Here is a 25,000-nt window from a genome sequence, read left to right as displayed (position 1 = left end):
GGTTTTTATTTACAGAAAGAAAAAATGTTAGTTAAAATTTTATATATTATACACAGAAAAAATAATTTATATAGTTTTGCAGTTTTAAACAATTCTATATATGGAACACAATATCATTCATTTAAAATAGATGATATAGATAATCTAGGTATTTTATTAAGAGATGTAGTATTGTGTATAAAAAATATTCAAAAAAATTATTTAACAAATTCATTGTTTTGGTTATGTCTATATCGTTTATATATATTTCCTAATGCTGATAATGTAGACATATTATATCAAATATTATTGCCTTATTTAAATAATTCTTTTCTTACAAATAATTGGAATATATGTGATAATAATACAATAAATGTGGTTTCTGGTGAAAATGGTTCTAAAGATCAGTCGAATGATCATATGAACACAAATAATAATATAAATAATAATATTATAAATAATAATATAAATAGTTATAATAACAACAACAATAATAATAATAATAATACATCATTTGATATGAATTTTTCAAATTTTAATAATAATTTAAATCATGACTTTAATAAAGTACAATCCAATTATGGTAATGGTCCAAATTATATGAACAAGTCAGGTAATAATTTTAATGATTTTGATAATTTTAATAATATAAATAATTTAAATGATTTTGACGTATGGAATAATTTTGATTTTAATAATAGTGATAAATTTCCAAATGATTTCAATTCTTTTAATGATTTCGATATAAATATGTTTCAAAATAATAACAATAATAATAATAATTATAATAATAATAATGTAATGATGACTAGCCAAAATGCACCTGTCCAATTTTCTGAACAGGCAAGGTATAATGATAATAAAAATGTGAGAAAAAAGAAAATTTGTGAGAATTATGAGAAATATGGAGGTATATATGTAAATTTGTATAAAGACAAATTTACATCATTTTCAATGAGTTTATATTATAGTATGATATATATGTTAAAAGTTATGAATATTGAGGAGGAAGATATTGAAGTATTTAAAATTTTTATATATTATAGTATTATATTAAAATTGTGTGATGATTTAATGCGATACGAATATATAGAGAGGAGAAAAAATGAAATGGGTAACATAAGGAGTAGTCAGCATGATAATGGTATTAACAATAACAACGATGCTAATCATAATAATAATAATAATAATAATAATAATAATAATTTTTATGGTAATCAGGTTAATAATTATAATAATAATTTTAGTCATAATAATGTGTCATCCACATATAACAATAATAATAATAGTGAACTTCAGAAGAGTGAAAATAAGAACGATCCTAATAGAATAGATGATATATTTTTTGTGTTTTTAGATATGAGTGTAAGAAAATTATGTGTATTATTTCATTTATACTTTTGTAAGATGAAGGTTGATGTGTACGATAAAAGTAAGATGATTAGAAGTAATGTGTTGAATGAAATAATGAAGAAAATATTATTTGTTAAATATATGTATAATAAGATAGAATTAAAAATCCATTCAGATTTAACATTAAATGTTGATATTATTAAGAATAGAAATTATATGAATTCAATAAAATTTCCTATGTATATAAAATTTGAAGAAGAATTATATAAAAGTTATCGTAAGGTTGAGATAAAAAAAGATATAAATATGCCTATATCATTTTATATATCTCGACGTAATATTGAAAGTTTTAATGATTTATATGTTATATTATATGAAACAAATTTAATTACAAATATATTAATAAATCAAAAAAGTTATATAAAACATTGTTATATATTAGCATTCTCATTTATTAGTCATGTATTAAATAATGTAATACCTTCATCTAAACATTTTATTTATTTGTCAAAATGTGTTAAATTGAAAAGAGGTTTACAGTTGAGTATTTTTTATGAAATATATCGTATGTATAACAATATATATTTCATATCATGTTCATTACATGAAAATAAAGAAATTATTATGTATAAAATAATTAATAGTTCTATGTTATTGTTTTTATATGATTTTTTGTTACGAGTTAAATGTGTAGATGTATGTTCAGTTTTTTCAATACATTATAATGGTTTTACCAACGACTCCAGTTATTATATGAATCAAAGAAGAAGGAAAAGGCAACAATATAAAGAATATAAAAAATATAAAAAATATAAAAAATATAAAAATCGTGGAAAAGACAGAATTATAAATAAGAATAATTATGGTGATACTTTAAATGATAAATATAATAATAAATACAATAGTTTAAAAGATAGATACAATCATAACATGATAAATAATAATGTGAATAATAATATATCGATGAGTAGTTATAGTACCAATAGTGATATTATTAATAATAATAGTAGTAATAATTATTATAATGATGAATATTTTGTATATGATAATATAAAAAAATTGAAGAAATGTCGTAACTATAATGATAATAATAGCTATTCCTCTCTAGATGAATTAGCGCATGCAAGTGAAGGCAATATTAGATTATCTGGTTATTGTATCGATATATCAGTATTAGAATGTTTTAGTAACTTCTTTTTAATTATAAACCCTAAATTAAATATAATACGATCTGATGTTATAGAATATTTTTACAAAATTAATGAGAAGAAAATAAATAAGAATAGTCAATTATTTTTATTTGAAAAAAGTAATGATATAAATACAAGTGAAATTGAAATATTAGAAAATATTAGTTTAGATTTAGGTTTTGATAGAAAGAAGAATGATATAATAGAATATTATTGTGGTGAATGTATTTTATTTAAGAATTTAGTACCAGAATTTTATCATTTGAGAGATATGTTATTTATATTTAAATCTTATATGTGTCCATATATAGAAAAGTTACCACCTGTAAAAGTGTATAAATATGATGATATAAATTTAAAATTTGAATATAAGAATAAATTAATAATAAGTGTATATAATAAAAAGATTGATATATGTGGATATATGAGTCCTCCAAAAGATACGAAATTTAATTTCTTTTCTTATATATATCAGTTTATTCAAACACAAGAAAATAAAAAGGATAATTGTATATTAACATATTCTAATCCAAATATGTATATAGAAGATATATATATTGAAAATGAATTGGATGTATTATATGTTAATGATTTACCATATTTTCATCCATCATTAGATTTAAGAGATGTAGAAATCTTATTGCAATATTTGACTGTACCCTATATACGTATACCATTAATATTAGAATTTTTTTGTGATAAAAATAGAATAAAGAGTTTTGAATCATTTGAAATACAACAGTTAATATTATGTATTTTGTTTGAGCCTTATATTTTTAAAAATAAATATAAAAATGTAGAAGAAGATAATTTTATACCATCTAAAGATAGAAATGTATTTGCTACAAAATATGGTTTATTAATAAATGAATTAATACATAGTCCAAAAAATGTATTATGTAGTGTCTATTCTTATTTAGAAATATTTTTTACATTTGATAATAACAACAGTATAAATCAAAAGGTTATATTAATATTTATAATTATTATAAGTTCATATGTTAATTCGTATATAAAATTAGTGTTAGAGACTAATAAGGAGATACGTAGAAATTTGATGAATATTGAAAATATAATAAATAAAAATAAGCTTAAAAAGAGGAGCAAATTATATAAGGAAAAAAAATCACATCATCATAAGGATATGAAAAGGGATTCTAAGGAAGAAGAAAAAATCATATCAAATAATAATAATGGTGATAATATAAATAATGATAATATAAAAAATGATAATATAAAAAATGATAATATAAGTGGCGATAATAATCATAAGGATCATACTAATGAAATCAATTTTAATAATAATGAGCGTAATTATTATAAATATAAAAAATATATAGAAAAAAGAGAAAGAAGAAAGAGAATGTTTAAGTTTTTAAATAAACTTAAAAGGAAGTTGATAAAAAATGATTTATATTGCTCTGATGATGTTTTATTAAATCTAGAAAAATATTACAAAATGATAAAAAAAAAATTACAGAATAATGTATTAGATTTATTATTAAAAAATATACAAATGTATATTCAAAAGAATGATATAACAACTAGTAGTATATTTTACGGTTGTATTTTATTAATATATCGAGATATAAAATTTAGAGAATTAAATAAGAATAATGTGAAACATATTTTATCGTCTATCTTTTTTATATTAACATATTATAATTTTAATGCAGAAACAAATTATTCGGATTTAAAAAATATATATGGTTTAGGTTCTTTATTTGTAAATAATAACGATGGTAGTTCTAATAATAATATTGGAGGAGAAACAAGATATTCATTACAGAAGAGTAATAAAGTAGGTTTAAAAGAAAATAACAATAATGAGAGAGATACATTTTCTCTTTTAATTAAAACATTTTCTTTGTGTGAATGTGATTTATTTATATGTATACATAAATTTAGAAATATGTTATTAAAATATTTAGAAAAGAATGAACTAGAAAGGAATATAATATTTGAGCATACTATACATATATGTGCATGCGTCCATGACAATACACATAATAATAACAACAACATTGCAGGTAGTATTAAAAAAAATGCTTATTATAATAATAGAATGAATAAACCTAATTCTAATGTTTTCCTTAATTTGCGTTCAAATGATAATATTATAAGAAAATGGCTACCTGTTCATAAATTTAAGCATGTAGGAATATATACCATTGAAGATGTAAAACAAGACAGGAATAAAAGAAAATATTTAAGTAATACAAATGAATATTTAGAAGAGGAGCAAAATATAGGGAGATATACAACAAGAACGTCAAAAAATTATTATGATAATGAATATGTAAATAATAATAATAATAATAATAATAATAATTATGATGAGATTAATAGGAATTATTATTTTACTTCATCTAGTAGCTCTTCTTATGATATGGATGACGATTTTTCGTCTACATATGAAGATAGTAGTAGCTATAATGAAAATATATCATTATCTTATTGTGAGGATAATAATAATGAGGATATTAATAATGATGAAAAAAGAAAGAAAAAGCAAAATTATAATAAATATAGTAAGGGTATAAAATTAAAGAAGAAATTAAAATATGATAATTATGATGATGATTATGATGATAAAATTAATAATAAGAGTGATATGAAGAAAATAAATCCATTACATGACACAGAGTCTATTAATTCTAATGTTATGAATAATTATTTAAGTTTACCATCTTTTTTTAAAAATAGTTATTATAATAAAGAAGATAATAATATATCTTATAATAATAAAATTAGGAGAAGAAAGAATTTAATTACAAGAAAGGATAGTATATTAAGTAATAATAAATATATATCATATATAAAAAATATAATAAAAGAGAAGAATATATTAATCAATCTTCAGTTATTTACATTTTCTTATAAGGATAATAATATAATAACATTGAATGATAATATAACAAAATTTAAGAATTATAGGGATGTATTTTTAAATGGAAGTAAGAATTTTATGAGTATAGAAAGACGAAGAAGAGGTTATAAAATGAAACGACATATGAAAGTATTAATAACACAGTCATATCAAAATTTCTGTTCATTTAATATAATTGGAAAGAAACATAATTTAGAAATATGGAGAAATTCTAGGAGGATAACACATCATAATTTGATGTCTTATCCTTTTAAGAAATCTAAAATATTTTATTTAAAATCATCATGTCTTTTGAATAATATAAACTTTGACAAAAAAAATAATAATACGAACAATATGAATAGTATGAATAGTATGAATAATATGAATAGTATGAATAATATGAATAGTATGAATAATATGAATAACATGAATAGTATGAATAGTATGAATAGTATGAATAATATAAATAATAGTGATCACCACAATAACATTGTAGGGCGTGATGAAAGCCTTATGATTACCTTCAACAATTTTCTTTTGAATGAAGTTAAGTGTGGTGTATTATATGAACAAGAAAATAATGATATATACATAAAATTAATATGGAAATATAACGTGAATGAAATGGAAAGACTTAATAATGAAACTCAAATAAAAAGTTCTAATAATAAAAATACTGGTGAGGACATCAAATTGGTTGAGAATGATATGAAAGATGAAGAATATAGAAGAAAGATGTTAAGAAGAAAAAGAAAGAAAGAATTATATGAATTAAAATCATTTAATATAAATTATGAAACACAAAATATTGAAGGTTTATTTAATTTTAAATACGAAGAAAATCAATATGATAGTAGTTTGATAAATACGACTAGCGAATCATCATATAGTAACTCTAGTTCATATAATTCTATATCCAAAAAAATGTTAAAAAATAATATAAATGATGGAGAAGAAAATAAAAGTGATATATCTTCAAAATCGTTTACTAGTAGTGTAATTATGATGATGATGAATAATAAGAGTTCTTCAAATTTGTCTAGTTCAGATGATAGCACTATAAATAATAATGATAATAACAGTAATAATAATAATAATAATAATAATAATAATAATATTAATAGTGATGCTTATAATCTTGAGAGGAAGACAAAAAATGTAGATCAGATCTATAATGCTAATAACGAATCTGTTAGTATAAATTATAGTACTAATGAAGATTGTGTTAATGTGACAAATAATAATTTAATAAAAAAAAAAAAAAAAAAAAATATAAGTGATAGTAAATGTGATTCTCTGTTAAATATGAATGATGATATATTTAAAGAAAGTAATAATAAGAATATTAATATAATAGATTTAAATAAAGAAAAGAAAAAGAAAACAAAAAAGGTTTCTAGAAGTAATAATATAAAAAAGAAGAATAGATATAAGGACATCATAAATACAAATATAGAAGAACATGGATTAAGAGAAATAATTTATCGTAAGGATGTAGATTGTATATTTATATATAATATATTTTTTCATATGAATAGATTTATAAAGAAATTATATTATTGTAGTGATATAAAAAAAATATATTTTTCTACCAGTATTAATAGATGTAAGAATTTGTTTTATCATTTTGAAAATAATAATGTACGTTTGTGTTATTATAATAACAGTGAAGGATATGAAAAATATAATGTTAATATATCTAGAAATATATATAACAATTTACAAGTACAGAATTATATGAGTCCAAGTTATTTGTCAACTTTTATACCTTCGATTTTATTAAAGAATTATAATTTTTGGTATAATCATAATGATAATAGCTTAATTGGAGAAATAAAACATAATAAGAAAAATAAAAAAAACAAAAATTTTATCATATATATTAAGTTGTTTAATGATAGACAAGAGAATCAATATGATACCATTGATAATAATCAAAGTGATAATCCTATTCATAATAATAACAATGGTTGTGTTAAAGAAAATGAAAAAAGGATGAATAAAATATTTAATCTTATAAACAATTCAGATGAGAAAAAAATGAATATGTCTAGTTATTACCCATATGGTGTCATACAAAAATTGAATATATATAATAATTCAAGAAATATGAATGAAAAGAAAATTACATCTTTAAAAGTGAATGAAGAATATAAAGCTTTAACACTTATAAATATATTAAACGTTGAGAATAATAATGTATATAAAGATTTTTATAATATATTAAATAGATTTGATCATATAACATATATATTGATGTATACCTTGAATGTACCTATACTATTTAATGATAATACATTTAGAGATGATAATGAGAAAAATAAAAATAGATATATAAATGATGATGAAATAAAATATATGAACATTAGTGTTGATATAATTGAAATTCCACGTTTAAATTTAACTTTAAAAAGAAATAATATCGATATAAAAATAAATAATAATGAGAAAAAAAATGTTGATTATGTATATAATAGTAATGAGAAATCTGGTATATTAAGAAATAAGAATACAACAAATAATAATAGTATGAATAATAATATGAATTGTAATAGTGGTAATATAAATAAAAAGGAAGGATGTAAATATTATTTTGAAGAATTAAATATGTTTATATATAATGGTAATATCCAAAAATATAATTATATATATAATGTAATAAAAAAAATGAATAATACTGTATTATTACAGAATCATAAAAATGATTTTTTTTTCTTAGTATCATTATTAAATAAACCTTTTTTCTTAAATATATCTACATTATATAAAGAATTTAATAATAAAAATATTCATTTATGTACATTGTTAGAAAAACATATAAATGTATTATTAAAGAATTATATGTATGTTAGTATTTATTATCACAATTTTAATATAAATACAAATGGAAATAAATATTTCGATTTATTAAATGAAGATTATAATAATGATAATTCGAAAAATGGCTGTTCCTTACAATATATTGTATTATCTATACATAGTTCTAAATTATTTTTAAATTTTAGAAATTTATATAGTTGTTTTTTTTTCATTGTATATAAATATTTAAATAAAGAACATGAAGAGGTTATAGAATATTGTAATAATTTGAGTATATGTAAAGAAGATATAAATGAAATAAATTATTTATTAAATATTTTAAATTATTGTGATTATTCTATATATTCAGATGTGGATTCTTGTGCATGTCGTTTGAAAATTTTTCTGACATTATCTAAACAGATAAAAATTATATTACAGAAAAAAAGATATCGATATAATAGTAAGAAAAAAAATTCATGGGATGTAAATAATTATTATAATATATTTAATTATGTAAAATCACTATGGAATATAGAAAAGAATGATGATCAGGATGATAGTAGTAACAATGAATTATATAATACTAATGATTATTATATAAATAAGAGAGTTTATAAGGATAAGTATCATTATTTAGATAGAAATACAGGTAGATCTCATACTAAAGGTGCAAATAAACATACATATAATAATAAGAATAGAATGAAGAATAAATATAGGAATGATAAGAATTATTATGATAATGATGATACAAGAAATCATTTACAAACATCTAACGATAGTAATAATAGTAGTATATATAATACTTTAAGTGATATGTCTTCATCTTCTGATGATAATAATGTATCATCTGAAAAAGATATTAAAAGAAAAGAATTAAATGCTGAAGAGAAAATTAATGATGATGATTATGAGGAAGATGATGATCATAATGATAAAAACAACAACAATAGTAATAATAACAACAATAATAATAATATTAATATTAATAATAATAATAATAATATTGATAGTTTCAAAATGTCTAATAAAAAGAAAAGAAAAAAATTAAAATCCAAATTAGTTGGACGATCAGGTGATGAGAAGTGTAAGAATAAAAATAAAGAACATATTAATAATAATAATAAAAAGAAAAAGAATAATGGTAATAATAATACTAGTGGTAATAGTAAAAATTTTATGGATAATCAAAATGTTTATTATAATGATGATAATAATATGGATGCTATTATTGTTTATTGGGATATATTTAAAGATATCGTTTTTTATATTAATAATTTATTATATATAAAAGCAAAATGTAAATTAACTATAGATGAAGAAATATTTCTATATCAGAATTGTAATATTAATATTCATAAACATAAATTAATATATAATAGATATATAATATTGAATAGTATAGTAGAATCTAAATTATCATCAAAAAATGGAAACCCCTTATTTTTTTACAACATCTTAAAAAAGAAACAAATAGAGAATCAAAAGAAAATGAGAAGTTATGAAATATGTAATAATAAAAAGAAGAATATATTTGAAAATATGCATAATAATAATAATAATAATAGTAATACGAATGAATTAAATAAAAAGAGCATTATACACAACATGGATATAAATGATAGTCAAATGAATAATCATAATGTTAAATATATAAATAATGACTATATGTCCAATTCTATATATTATGATAATAATAGAAATTCTTGTTTTATAAACAAAAAAGAAAATAATGATTTAAATTTTTTAAATGAAGAAAAAGAAATTAATGAAATAAAAAGAAAGAAAGAAGAAAATAAATACAAACTATTAAATTTAGATAGTATAAAAGATAATTTGTTACATATGAAAGATATTTTAATAACTAACAGAATTGAAGAGAAACATGCAGATTTAAATAATTTAGTTGTATCTATTAATGTTCCAAAAATAGAGAGTGTAAAATATATTAATAATATTGATGAAAATATTTTTATGAATATAAATTTATATGATAATATAGGAAATATTATTAATAATATAAGTTATAAAAAATTAGAAGATAAAAATAATGTAGAAGCATTAAATTATTTAAATAATTTAATTAATACTATAGGTATACATAACTTTTTTGTTATATATAATTATTTTATTAATAATTTGAATATAAAAATTGTTAAAGGTGAAAATACATTTTTATATGCTAATTTATTATCTCGCTTTTTATATTTTTATAATTATAATATAAGTCAATATAGTAAAATTATTTATATATTTATTTTTATAATAAATCATCAAGAAATTATAAATATGTTACCAAAGATTGATGATCAAAAATTAAAAAAGAATTATTTGAATTTTTTTAAAACCAATGATTCTTTATTTAATTTTTTTAATGATATATTTAAATTTGTCCAACAATATCAAAGTGATAAAAAAAAAAAAATAGACAAAAATATTATACCATTAAAAATAAATAATAATATTAATATATCAGTGCGTGATCCAATGAAATATAGATTAATAATAAATATAAATGTCGATGATTATTTATGTGAAAAACGAATTATTAAACCTTTCGAAATTAAAAATGGGTTCTATGTAGATTCTGAATTATTAAATGAATTATGTTTTAGTCCATTCAAAAAATTATATAAATATTTAAGAAAAATAAAAGGTACAAATAAAATAGATTCTGTGCATGTAGGTATAGATAAAAATATAGATTATGATAAAAATGATATATGTAAAATGGATAAAGAAAAAAATATATACCTCCAAAATAAACAGATAAATATTGAAAATCATAATAAGAAAGATGATTCATGTATTATCTTTGATGAGGATGGTAATAAAAAGAAAGAAGAAATGTCTATACCTACGACGCATTTAAATAACTTAAAACGGATGTCAACTATAGATGACAGATTAGATTATGAGGATAAGAAAAGAAATAAAATATTAAATTTTGATTTTGAGAGTTCTAACTTTTCTTGTCAGAATAGTTATTCAAAAAATTTTATAAGGAACATGAAAAATGATTATAATAAATATCTGGATTATGAAAAGAAAAAAATAGATTATGAATTTATTGGTTTCAGTGTTGAAGAAATAAAATTGACATTTAACAATATAAAGAAGCTGAAGGAATATGTTAATATGTTTGTAAGTATTAAGGATATATTATTAGAAATATTTATGGGAGATAATAAATTGTTAGAATGTATAAATGAATATATTGATGATTCGATGAATATAAATAAGGAAATGATTAGAAAGGAAAACGACACAAATAATAATAATATTAATAATAATAATATTAATAGTAGTAGTAATAATAATATTAATAATAATAATATTAATAGTAGTAGTAATAATAATTTTTATTCGTATGATATGAATAACAATTTATCAAGTGAAGAAGATATAAATTTATTGGCTAATAAATATTTATATAAATTTGGTATATTAGGAAAAGCAGAAAAAGAAATTAATTTAAAGATATTAATAAGTTGTTTTATGTCTAAATATGCATATGAATATTTAATGCTTATTAACCCTAATTTAAATAAAAGTCATTCAGAAAAATATATAAATATTATTTTATTGTATATGCTAATTATGAATAGAAAAATGTTTTTACATGAATGTATTAATAATGTAATAAATATATTGAATATATTTAAGGTATACAATTTAAAGTTGAAAATATTAAAGCAAAGAGAAAAGGCTTACAAATCAAGAACATCATTAGCATCAACTAATAGTGACACCATGAACAATAATAATAATAATAATAATAATAATAATAATAGTAATAATAGTAATATTCATATTAATAGTGAACATATTAATGTTCTTAATAAAATATTAAATGTTCAAAAAAAAATTATCAATAAAGCTATCAATACCATAAAGTTAGGAACTAAACAATTAACTCAACTTACTACTACAGAAAGACATTACTTTTCTTTAAGAAATATATCTAATAATAAAAAGGTTCTTTATAAAAATTTAGAATATAATTCGGATTCATCAGATGTATCTTCCTGTTATTTTTCTAGTGATAATAATGATTTTGAAGATAAAGATAATATAATGAATCCCAATCACAGCAACAACAATAATAATAATAGTAATAATTATAATAATAATAGTAATAATAATAATAGTAATACTTTTAATTGTAGTATTAATCAGAGTGATAGAAATAACGTGTCGAATAAAATTTCATCAGAATTTATAAAATATTCAGAGAAAGATTGTAATAATACTTACTATTATACTTATGATCCTAGACTACTTATTTTTGAATATACGAACAATTTAATTATTAGAAAAAAACAAGTGAAAATGATAAAAAAATTAAAACGTGATTTTATAAAAAAGAAAAAACAATATTGTTATCAAATAATTATGGGAGGAGGAAAAACAACTGTATTATCACCATTATATTTTTTAATATTTTCAAATTATTTCTTAATATTTAATATGTGTCCTCATCCATTAATACATTTTACAATGAATAGTTTCCGTTCTAGATTTTCTTCTATTATCAAGAAAAATATTTTTTATTTTAATTTTAGTCGTTATAATAATATAACCACAGATTTGTATATTAGCTTATGTAGTGCATTAGAAAATAAATATATATTAGTAACTAGTCCTACATGTGTAAAATCATTATTTTTAAAATTAATTTCAACAATTCAAGAATTGAATAGTATTAAAACATTTGACATGCTAAAGCAAAAGGCAAAAACACATATTACAGATGCATTAACAAAATTTTTAGGTTTTCAAAATGAAGAACCGAAAGTTATAAATCCTGGTGTTTCAAATGCGGTGTCATTAGGAAAGAGTAATATACATAATATACATAATAATAATAATAATAATAATATGTCTTCACAGTTTTCAAAGAATGGTTCCATTAGTTGTGTTTCTTCAGATTATAATATGTTAAAGAAACAGTTAGATTTATGTATTCGTATTTTTGATATATTAAATAAGAGTATCTTATTAATTGATGAAGTGGATAATGTATTACATCCATTGAAAAGCGAATTACACTGGCCTTATGGTATTAATAGAGATATTGATTTAGTTTCTGTGGTAAGAAACTTTACAGATATATTTATGAATAATCCATATTTAAAATTTTTATATAATAATAAGGATGATGAAAATGTAGATATAAAGAAGGTAAAAATTTCCATAAGTAATAATATGAAGGCAAATGATAATTTAATATATAATATAAAACAATTAAAAGAAAATGAAGAAAGAGAGAGGGATCAAAATAAATTATTAATTAATTATAATAACGATCATATGTTAAAAAATGAAAATAGTAGTATGTATCATAAAAAGGAAGATATGTTAGGAAGACATGGTAATTCAATTGATTTGAGTGAAAGGAATAGTACTACTTTAACAACAAGTGGTGATATTATCAAAGCTTTAAATAATAATGAAAAGGATATTAGTTTTACTCATATAGATTTAAGTTTATTTAGATATAAATTATGTTGGATTTTAATTGATTTTTTTTTCTATCCTGTATGTAAAAAATTAACAGTACCTATGAATATACCTTTTAATACAAATGCTGATTATATTAATGATTTATTAATACTGTTTAATAAAGAAGTGGAGATAGGTGTAAAGAATCATGATATATCATTTTTACCTCATTTTCATATAATAAATTATAAATGGTATGATAATATAGTATGGATTATAGCTAGATATGCATATTATTTTTTATTATCATATAAATTTAATGGTTTATCACAAAAAGTGGTTGAATCTTATTTATGTATACCTCTTTGTATTGGTTATAATGATATAGTAAGTAATAAAGGAAGAAATAATAATAGTAATATGAATTATTCAACAATGAGAAGATTATTAAATATAAAAAAGATACATAATAAAAATTATAATATGAATATAAATAATATACATATGAATAATATAAATGAATCTGACATTTGTTTTTCTAATGATTATCATTTAAAAATATTTGAAAAAATAAATCAACTGGAATTTGTATTTTGTAAAATGTTAAATTTATGTCGTCTATATATAAATGGAATATTGCCATTTGTATTTACAAAAATAAATACTGTTCATTATGGTATTTTATCAGTTGAACAAATAAATAAGTGTAAAGTAATTATGAGTAAGAGTAGATATTTCTTAGCAGTACCTTATATAGGAAAGGATACACCTTCTAGTATGTCTGAATATACAAATGTAGATGTTGTAGTAGCATTAACTATATTATCATATAGATATCAAGGAATGAGATATGTGGATTTTATGTTGTCTCTTAAAAATATTTTGTATAATTATTCATTGGAAAAGGATAATGAGCATATAAAAAATGATACATCATCAGATCATACATCAGATCACACATCAGATCATACATCAGATAACACATCAGATCATACATCAGATCATACATCAGATCATACATCAGATCACACATCAGATCATACATCAGATCATACATCAGATACAACTATAGATAATCATATAACTCATAATCATTCATGTCAATCTTCTCATTCGAGTAGTGATCTATCAGAAGAGGATATATCTACGAAAAAATATATTTCTCATAAAAAGGATAAGGTCTCAGAATATTATATGTCAAAGGGTATAAATCACGTTAATGATTCGAAAAATAAAGAATATATGAATGAACAATATATGGATGGAAAAGAAAATTATTCTTCTAATATACAAAGTGGTACATTATCATCCTCTTCATTTTATAGTTCAGTTGATAATATAAAAGGTGAGGGTCCAAAAAATTTAGAAAATTCTGATGAGAGAATTATTCCACCAAATTGTGTAAAAAAAAATATACACATTGGAAAGGAATTAAAGATAAATAGGGACATGAAAAATGAAGTAAACAATGATACATTATCAAATGAAAAAAATAATAATTATAATAATTATAATAATAATAAGAATAATTTAAATTATTATGGGGGTACATTTAAAAATGATGAGAAAAAAAATAAAAATAGACGAAAAAAAAAAAGGAATGAATATCATTGCAATATTGATCAAAATAATAAACCCCAACAAACATATGTTGAAATAAAAAACATGTATACTTTATATAAAGAAATTATCGAAAGTAGTGGTGCTAAAATTTTGAAGACTAAGAAATATATTAATAATAGTAATTTTTTTGATTATGATAATAATATAAAAAGAAGAAAAGAAAAGAAAAAAAACAAATTAGGAAATTATGTAGATAATATTGATAAAATAAATTTAAATGATAGTGAAACATTATATAATCTATACAATTTAATAAGAATGAATCCATTATTAATAAGTTATTTCTTATTAGGAATTATATTAGAAAAATATATTAAACATACCGAAAAACAATTATCATCCAATTCACAAGATTTTACAAATAATGTTTTATTTAAATATGTATTAGGATATAGTGGTACTAGTAATGATATATTACCAGAAGAAATACGTAAATGTAAATATGAAAAGAGAACTATAGGTTCTATATTGAATATTATTAATGATACTAATATTGTTAATTTTATATTTTTGCCTTCCAAATTTTCACCTATTCAAATATTAAAAAGTTTACGATATTCCAAAATCAAATTTAATAGTTTAATAGACACAGGTTATTTAATTAATAATATATCTCCAAAGAAAGTTGCTTATTATATATTACAGTTTCTTGATTATATCGATTGTTGTATATATATAGATAATGGTAAGCACATGTGTATGTTGCCTTTAGAAAAAAGGAGACATCTAAAAAAACCAAAAAGAACAGAAAAAAAAAAAAAAATAAAAGGTGATAATGAGGAGATGTTAGTAAATCCTGAATTGTTGAAGAAGGGATATGATGTCAAAAGTGAAGGTAATGAAACTAGGTCTAATAATATTAAGGAGAAATATTTATATAAAAAGAAAGTAAAATCAAGAAGATCTAGAAGATCAAAAAACTGGAACTCAAAGATAGAAGACAATCTCAACTTCAGTGTTGAAATAATTCCTCTTCAAGATTGTTATGTTTCAATAAAAAGACGTTTTATATATTTTGATCATATAAATACTTTTGGTCAGGATATAAAACAATATATAAATGCAAATAGTTTAGTAACTGTAAATATAGGAAACGATATATCATCATTTAGTCAAGGCGTTTTTAGATTGAGATCTATAGGAATGAATCAAAAAATATTTTTCTTAATACCACTATGTCTTGTAAAATTGATGAATATAAATACGAATTTGTTTAATGAGTTAATATATTCATATTATATGAACAGCAACAATACAAATGAAAAAAGAAAAAAAAATCATAATATAATAATATTAATAAGAGTGATAACATCATCAAGAGGAAGAAGATGAATGTTATGAAAAAATTCCAAAAGTCTAAAAAGGTCATAATAAAAATGTGTAATAAAAATTATAGTGATGATAGTAAATCAGGTTCTGATTCAGATCCTATTCTCTTTAGCAGTACAGATAGTAGTGATAGCAATGATACTTATAATAGTAGTAATAGTAGTTATGATAATAATATTGATAATATCGATAATGATAAAAATCATTTTGAATTATTTAATACATATGAAAATACAAATAATAATAACTATGAATATATTTTAAATAATGATTATATTGATGAAGAAAATATGCTTTATATGATTGATTGTTATAATAGTATCTTTTTAGATAATGAGACCAAAGAAAATGTATTAAAAGAATTAACACATTTTTTAATTTTAAATAATATTAATAATAATATAAAACAATGTGAATTATTATGTGTACATGGAATTGTAAATTTAATAAAAAAGAAAAGTATAAAAACATTAATTGATAATTATATAAATATAGGTGTTATAAGTTATAAAGAATATCTAGATATATTCAATACTAGTATAGATTTCGATATTCAAACACAAGTACCATCTAAAAATAATTCACTCTTATGCATAGTCCAACTGATAGAAAAATTTCATAAAATATTTACACCACAAGATGAATTATATATACAACATATTATATATAAATATTTCTGTTTACATTATGACTTTTCTAATAAAACTATTTATATGTATTTTGATGCATTCTTTCCTAAGAAAGATTTTTTAAAAATCAATGTATCACAAGTAATATTAGATTTGTTTAATAAACTCAAAAAAATTAAAAAAGACAACATGATATTAAACAAGAAAAAAACATTGATCAAAATATCTGAGAATAATTGTGGTATTTATAATAATTATAATAATAATGATGATGATGATAATAATAGTAATACAGATAATCATTTATTTAGTATGGAAAATGAACAAGAAAAAGAAAAGGAAAAAGAGAAAGAAAAGGAGAAAGAAAAAGAGAAAGAAAAAGAAAAAGAGAAAGAAAAAGAAAAAGAAGAAGAAAAAATTGTAGATGATCCAAAAAAAAAAAATATAAAATATAAAAAAGATGAATATAAATTATATCATTGGACTGTTGATGATATTAATATTGATTTATATGGTATGACAGATAAAGATCATATTAATAATAAAAGCACAAAAAATTTTATGAATAATAAAATAAATGAAACGTTTAAAAAATTAAGAGATGATGGTCCATTATTTATTCCTTTGAATAAAATGTGTGTGAATGATATATATTTGAACTTTCCTTCTTATGTTTATGTATCTAAAAATTTTATAAATAATGAAATTATAAATACTAAAAGGGTAAAAAAATTGAAGAATGTGTTGGTAGTAATAGAGTGTGTATATAACAGCAATGGGGATGATAATAATATTGAAAGTAAGATAAATATTAATAATATGAATAGTGCTAAAAATATAAATAGTGTTAGTAATATAAGCAATAATAATAGTAGTAATAATTATATGAATAATAATTATGATGTATATGCAGAAAGAGATATACTGAAAAATATTTGGAATATATTACATGAAAGTGATAATATTGAAGAAATGTTAAATATATTAGATATTAATCCCTTTAAATATTCTTATGATTTATCTAATATTATAAGAAATTATTTAGATAAGAATAAAAATGTTAATAATAATCCATTTATAAATTTTACTCACATTTTGAATGAATTAGAATTATATTTTAGTAATAGTAATAAAAAATATATTATAGTAAGCTTACAAGAAGCAGAGACATTGAGATATCATATACATAAAAAATCGAACATTCAAAAGATATATGAAGCTTATTTTAAGAATATTACAGGTCATGCTCATAATAAAGAAGAAACAAAATATATATATAATGATGGAAATGAAGATATTAATGTGAGTCAAAAGAATAATGATCATATTAAAAAGAAAATGCTTACTGTTGAGAATAATATGGAGAAAGAAAATATGAACATATTTGATATAATAGATGAAAAAAACAAAAAAAATAATAACACCAAAAATAATGATGATGATGTTTTGAGGAGTAAAAACATTTGTAACGATATGGATGGACATATTATAAATGATAATATGAGTGATGATAATTTTTTGAATGATCCATGGGGCTTACATGAAAATATTTCTAGTATAAATTTAGGTATTGATAAAACAAATGAAAATGATAGTATTGATAATTTTTTTTCAGGAAATATGGATAGAATAAATAATAAAAATAAGGTTGAAGATAATAATAATAATAATATAGATAAGAAAGAAAATAATATAAAAGAGAGAAAAAATACTTATAATAAGAATATTATGGATATTCTAAATATTAAAGGTTGTGGTGATAATATATTAGTTGGTAGTAATAATATTAATATAAATATTTATAATTATAATTTTTGGTTTACTCCTATAGAAATTAGTGATAAGAATAATTTAAGAAAATATTTATCTAGACAAATACAAATTGTTTATAGTGTTTGTAAATTTTTTAATTCTGATCGTAAATTTATTGATGCACATGTGAATTTATTATTACAATATTTAAATTTCAATCCACCTAAACATCGTTTTAATTATTTCAATGAATTATATTTAATAAGAAGACTTATGAAAGAAAATCAAAATGGTGGTCTTAAAAATATGGAAAAGAATTTTTATCTTCCAAATAAATTACATCTAGAAGTTTTAGAGAAAAAATTATTTGAAGGTAACGGTGATATATATGCATTTAAAGTTATTCAAGAGAGGGTAAGACAAAGTTTAAAAGAAAAGAATTTAACATTACAAAAAATATTTGAAAAGGATTTAAATTATATATGTACTATAGAAGATATAAGAATAGTGTTGGATTATTTAAATATAAAGGATAAAAATTCTATTCATATATTATTTGATGTATTAGGAAAAAATATAACTCTGCATGAATTATGTTTATTTCTTAATCCAATAGAAAATAAAAGAAATAAAAAGAATAAACTTTTAAAAGGGAAGAAACATCCAAGTATGTTACAAGATGATACAGATTATTTAAATAATAATATATCAAATAAACAAAAAAATTTAGGTATTCAAAATAAACGATATAATAATAATAATAATAATAATAATTATATGGATCATCATCATAATTATCTTATAAGAGATATAGAAAAATATTTAAAGAATTTTAGATTTACATTAACAGAACATACACATATGAAATTAGTATGGTCAGGCAAAATAGCTCACCAGAGAATACATAACGATATGACAGATATGAATAATAAAAATAGTATATATAATATGAATAATATAAATTCTTTATCATATAATGTTACTAAAAATGAACAACTCAATAAGGATAATAATATGAATGTGATGAATAAGAATAATATTATTAATAGTCAATATGATTATATAAAGAAATCATCTACAAATGATATTATAAGTGATATGTTTTATACATTTCAAAATAAAACACATAATAATAAAAATGAAATAGACCTATTAACTAACACAAATGAACAAAACAATATGAGTAATATGTCTTATAATGAGAATATGTTTTATATATATGAAGCAGAAAATGTAGATCCAAAGGATAGAGGAATTATGAGTAAGAATAAGCATAAAATTGTATGCGGTCATTATGCATCAAATAATATGTATGATATGAATAATAATAATAGTAATAATAATAGCAATATGAATATAAATAATAATATTTATAATAATATTAATTCCTTTCCAATTATTGAAATGACTGATATCACTATTAATAGTATGTATACAAGTACATCAGGAAATGATATGTTAAATTTATTATTTCCACATCCAAAAAAATATCTTTTATTATGGCATGAAGATTATTCTTTAAAAAATGTAAATGATTGTTTACATATATGGAAACCTATCCTATCATCTTCTGCTTATTTTTCAAATTGTATTTTTGTTGGACATGTAGCTACAGTAGGACCACAAATCCCACCGTTAAATAAAATTAGAGCTATTCCAAAGGTACTTGTAAAAAATGTTCAATCAAAGAAATACTCCACATTTTTTGCAGATAATAGTTTTGCTATTGACAATTCTGGTGTCTTCAGTACCTTAAACATACACTTTTTTAGTAAGTTGAATAGTAAATTGTGAATTATTAAAAAAAAATAATAATTCTCAACAAATGTATGTATATATATATATGTATGTATGTGTTTATTTATTTATTTATTCATTTATTTATTTATTTTATTTTTTTTTTTTTTAGATGGCTTGGAGTTCAAAAATTATGAAGAATTTACATTTAAGAATTTTTCCTTAAGTATTATTTCAAAGATGAAAAAAATAAAATCTGTCAACGAAGATATATTTAATTTATGGGGTGATGAAAATAAAGAAATTGAACTACAAGATGAAGATGATGAATCTTCCTCAGAGTTGGAAATTATTGCACAACCTTATTAAATAAAACACACACATATATAAATATATATATATATATATATATATATATATATATATATATATATATATATATGTATATATGATTGTATGATTATGTGTTATTGTTTTATGTGAACCCTACTATTTTATATTTTTTATTTTTTTAACAAATATATAGTCATATATATTAATATATATTAATATATATTTTATTCATTTTGTAATAACCTTTTAAACACTCTTTTCTTATAAAAAAAAATATTCTTCTCTTTCGATAATATCTTATGTCCTATTCATTATATATTTTATATACTAATATGTTATAAGACATGTATAGTATTGCTTAATTATTTTAATATATATATTTTTTGATATTAAAAATATTGTATATTCTTATATACAAAAGGAAAGTTTAATTGATATATATATGTGTTTTTGTATGTAAATAACATACAAGATATTATATCATATTATTAATTAATAAAAAAAAAAAAAAAAAAAAAAAAAAAATAATAATAATAAAAAATATAAATAAATAAATATATATATATATATATATGTTATTTATTTTTATATTTGTGGAGGTTTATTTTTTTCTTTTTTTAAAGTAGAAGAGTTATATATATATATATGCATAAAATAAATAAACGTACAAACTGTTTAACTTCTCTTTTTCTTATCCATTTTACGTTTATAAAATAATAATTCATCTCCTTCAATAATATAACCATCTGCTTTTCCACATTGACCTGGTCTGCTACTAATACATGCTAAGACTCTTCCTTGTTTAAACTGTTCAAGTAATAAAGGATCAATAGTTTTGGATTTACCTATTTTTTTAATAACACCATATGTTTTTGTTGTTTCTTCCTTTGCAGCTTCTTCGTTATTTTCTACTTCTTGTTTATTTTCTTCCTTATTATCTTCTTCTTTCTTTTCTTTCTTTTTTTTTCCAAGGGTTGTGCCGAAGGTGTTCTCATACCTACAAAATATAATGTGCAAAAAATTGGAGTGTTTTAAGAATAAATGAGAAATAAAAGATAAAAATGAAAAGAATGATTAAATAAATATATATATATATATATATATATATATATACATATATTTATATATATATATTTTTTTTTTTTTTATTTATATTATTACCATGTTGTGAATGGGTGGGAATCTATCACGACTATACAATTTTTGACGAGTGTTTTTGTTCTTACAAGTTCGTTGTTAGATGCATTATAAACAACATCAATAATTCTTGTATTCTTAGATATACCAAAGGTAGGCCATGAAAAACTTCCAGAATCTAATTTAATAGCACGATATTTGTAATTTCTTCCTCTTCCTCTAACTACATGTACTTGTCTGCTACCTAATTTGGTATTTGAAGGAGGCCTTCCTAATTCATATTTTCTTTTTTTCTTGTGGATCTTTTTTTTTCCACCTGTCAAGCGAAGCTTGTGTCTTCCATCACGACTGATACCCATCTGGATATAAATAAAATGAATAATATAATATAATATAAAATGAAGAATATATGAGAAAATCAATATATAATATATATATATATATATATATATATATATATATATTATGATGATGGGATTTCACAAAATATATTGTATACTTTATATAATACATAAAATATATATATATATATATATATATATTAATTAATTGAATATATTATATATGTATATATATATTTATATTATCTTATTTATTTTTTTTTCTCTTAATATATATATAATAAAAACACTTATATATATAATATTTATATTTTTCAAATAAGATCAGATGAAATAATAACTGACATTTCTATTTTCCCCCATTCATAAATTATTTCATTACATAACATTATTTTTATTTATATATATAAATATTTTTTTTTTTTTTAATTTACCTTATTTTAATGTTTTAAAAAGAAAGTGTAATTTTATAATTTATAATAATATATAATATTTATATAATACAATCTTTTATTTCTTTTTTTTTATATATATATATAATATATAAATATTTTTATAAAAAAATTAATTCTTATAAAAATAATAATAATAATAATAAATCCCTTAAAAAAAAAAAAAAAAAATATTATATATATATATATATAATAATTTTTATACATATATTTTTAATAATATATATTATTATTTCATGACTTATAAAATTTAGTACTATAAATAAAAATGTTACAACAAAATTTCTCTTTTAATTTTTTTCTTTTTTATTAATGACTTTTTATATATATGAAATATATATATATATTATATGTATGTAAATACTTATATAAATCCGAAAGAAAAAATAAGTGATAATATATATGTTATCATCATAAGATTATTATAGTATTATTAATATTATATATATATATAATATTTATTGAATTATTGAAAAAAAAAACAAAAAAAATGTATTATATATATATATATATATATATATAAATTTTATATAGGTAAAAAATGGGAAAAAGTATTCATATATTAAATATATCAATTTTTATTCATACTTTTGAAGTGTATAGAAAATTATTGAGTCACATATTAAGAACAATGGGCTTGAATTATTAAATATTATAATATATATATATAATAAATATTTTCTAATATTATATATATATATATATAATATATATATATATAATATATATATATATAATATATATATATATATATATTTATATAACATACCGTTAGTGGTAACTTGGGGGGGTTATAAAATAAATACTGTAAGCCATATATAATATAATATACTATTATATATATATATATATATTAAATGAAAATAATACATATTAATATATATAATATTAATGGAAAAAAAAAAAAAAAATGCAACCTCTTTTTAATTATATATTATTATAAATAAATACATTTAATTTATTTTAATTTTATTTTATCATTTTTTTTTTTTTTTTTTTTTTTTTTCATATTTTTTTAGGCAATATTCTATTATATGTTTGTTAAAATATTGCGTGATATTTTATTATATATAAAATATAATTTACATTTTTAAACTTTTATTTAATCTCCATTTTTTATATATCTTTATATGTATATATATTTTAAGTATAATAAATACTTGGAAATACTAATATTCTTATGTGAACAAAAAAAAAAAAAAAACAAAAAAAAGGGATAAGGAAAAAATGTAATCATTATTTTATTCTCATATGTTATTATTATATGTAAGAAATATAAAGTATGATACAGTCATCATAAAAATATTATCATTACATGAGTATACATAAATATATATTTTTTTTTTTTACCACATATAAAAATAAACACATATAAATAATATAAAATTTATATTATTCCTATTGAAGTAGTGTTTATGTGTTTATTTTGTTCTTTAATCTTGTTAAAGGATATATAAGCAGATTAAATAAACAAACCAAAATAAAAAAAAAAAAAAAATTATTAAAGTCTTTTAATTTTTTAAAGAAGGAATGTTTATAAATTTTAAAAAAGAAAAAACAAAAAAATAAAATAAAATTATATATATATGTGAATGTATACCATCACTTTTTAATTATATAAAAAAGAAAAGCTTCTACAAATAAATATACACATATATATATATATATAATATTATAAAAAGGAATATATTATATATGTATTAATATTTTTTTACTTAAAGGGTATCTTTAAATTTGCTATACAAACAAATATGAGAAAAAAATAAAATCATAAGTATATATAAAAATATTCATATATAATACATAAATATGTATTATATATATATATATATTATTATTTTTAATTATGAGTCATGCTACTTAAAAAAAATTCTTTTTTATTATAACTAATGAGATATGTATTTGTGTTTACTTTTTCTTCATAATTTTATTTATAACTTCTGAAGACAATTTATATATTTTATTTTTGGTTTTTTTATCACATTTTCTTAATTTAGAAATATCTTTAATAACAGTCATATTTCCA

General features: G+C 19.2%; 3 protein-coding genes across 3 annotated transcripts in view; 1 reads left to right on the top strand and 2 right to left on the bottom strand.

Annotated features, from left to right (window-relative positions):
- Positions 1-21,080, top strand: part of PADL01_1408300 (conserved Plasmodium protein, unknown function) — a gene marked incomplete at both ends in the record, with an annotated part of 21,530 nt that extends 450 nt beyond the window's left edge. Inside the window, 3 exon segments of the mRNA XM_028684356.1 lie at positions 1-16,586; positions 16,601-20,757; positions 20,884-21,080. The exon segment at positions 1-16,586 is cut by the window's left edge and continues 450 nt beyond it. Of these exon segments, the coding sequence (XP_028540442.1) occupies positions 1-16,586; positions 16,601-20,757; positions 20,884-21,080 (20,940 nt within the window).
- Positions 21,081-21,719: 639 nt separating this feature from the next.
- PADL01_1408200 (40S ribosomal protein S8e,putative) lies at positions 21,720-22,540 on the bottom strand (the record flags this gene model as incomplete). Its single annotated transcript, XM_028684355.1, has 2 exons — positions 21,720-22,041; positions 22,206-22,540. The coding sequence occupies 2 exons, from the start codon at positions 22,538-22,540 to the stop codon at positions 21,720-21,722; spliced, it is 657 nt and encodes a 218-aa protein (XP_028540441.1).
- Positions 22,541-24,882: 2,342 nt separating this feature from the next.
- PADL01_1408100 (conserved Plasmodium protein, unknown function) overlaps positions 24,883-25,000 on the bottom strand; it is a gene marked incomplete at both ends in the record, with an annotated part of 573 nt that continues 455 nt past the window's right edge. The window contains one exon of the mRNA XM_028684354.1: positions 24,883-25,000. This exon is cut by the window's right edge and continues 455 nt beyond it. Within this exon, the coding sequence (XP_028540440.1) occupies positions 24,883-25,000 (118 nt within the window).

The sequence above is a fragment of the Plasmodium sp. gorilla clade G2 genome (assembly GCF_900097015.1).
Source record: "Plasmodium sp. gorilla clade G2 genome assembly, chromosome: 14".
Taxonomy (NCBI): Eukaryota; Apicomplexa; class Aconoidasida; order Haemosporida; family Plasmodiidae; genus Plasmodium; species Plasmodium adleri (nom. inval.).
The sequence above is the reverse complement of the archived record's forward strand: the minus strand, read 5'-3'. Positions and strand labels throughout refer to the sequence as shown.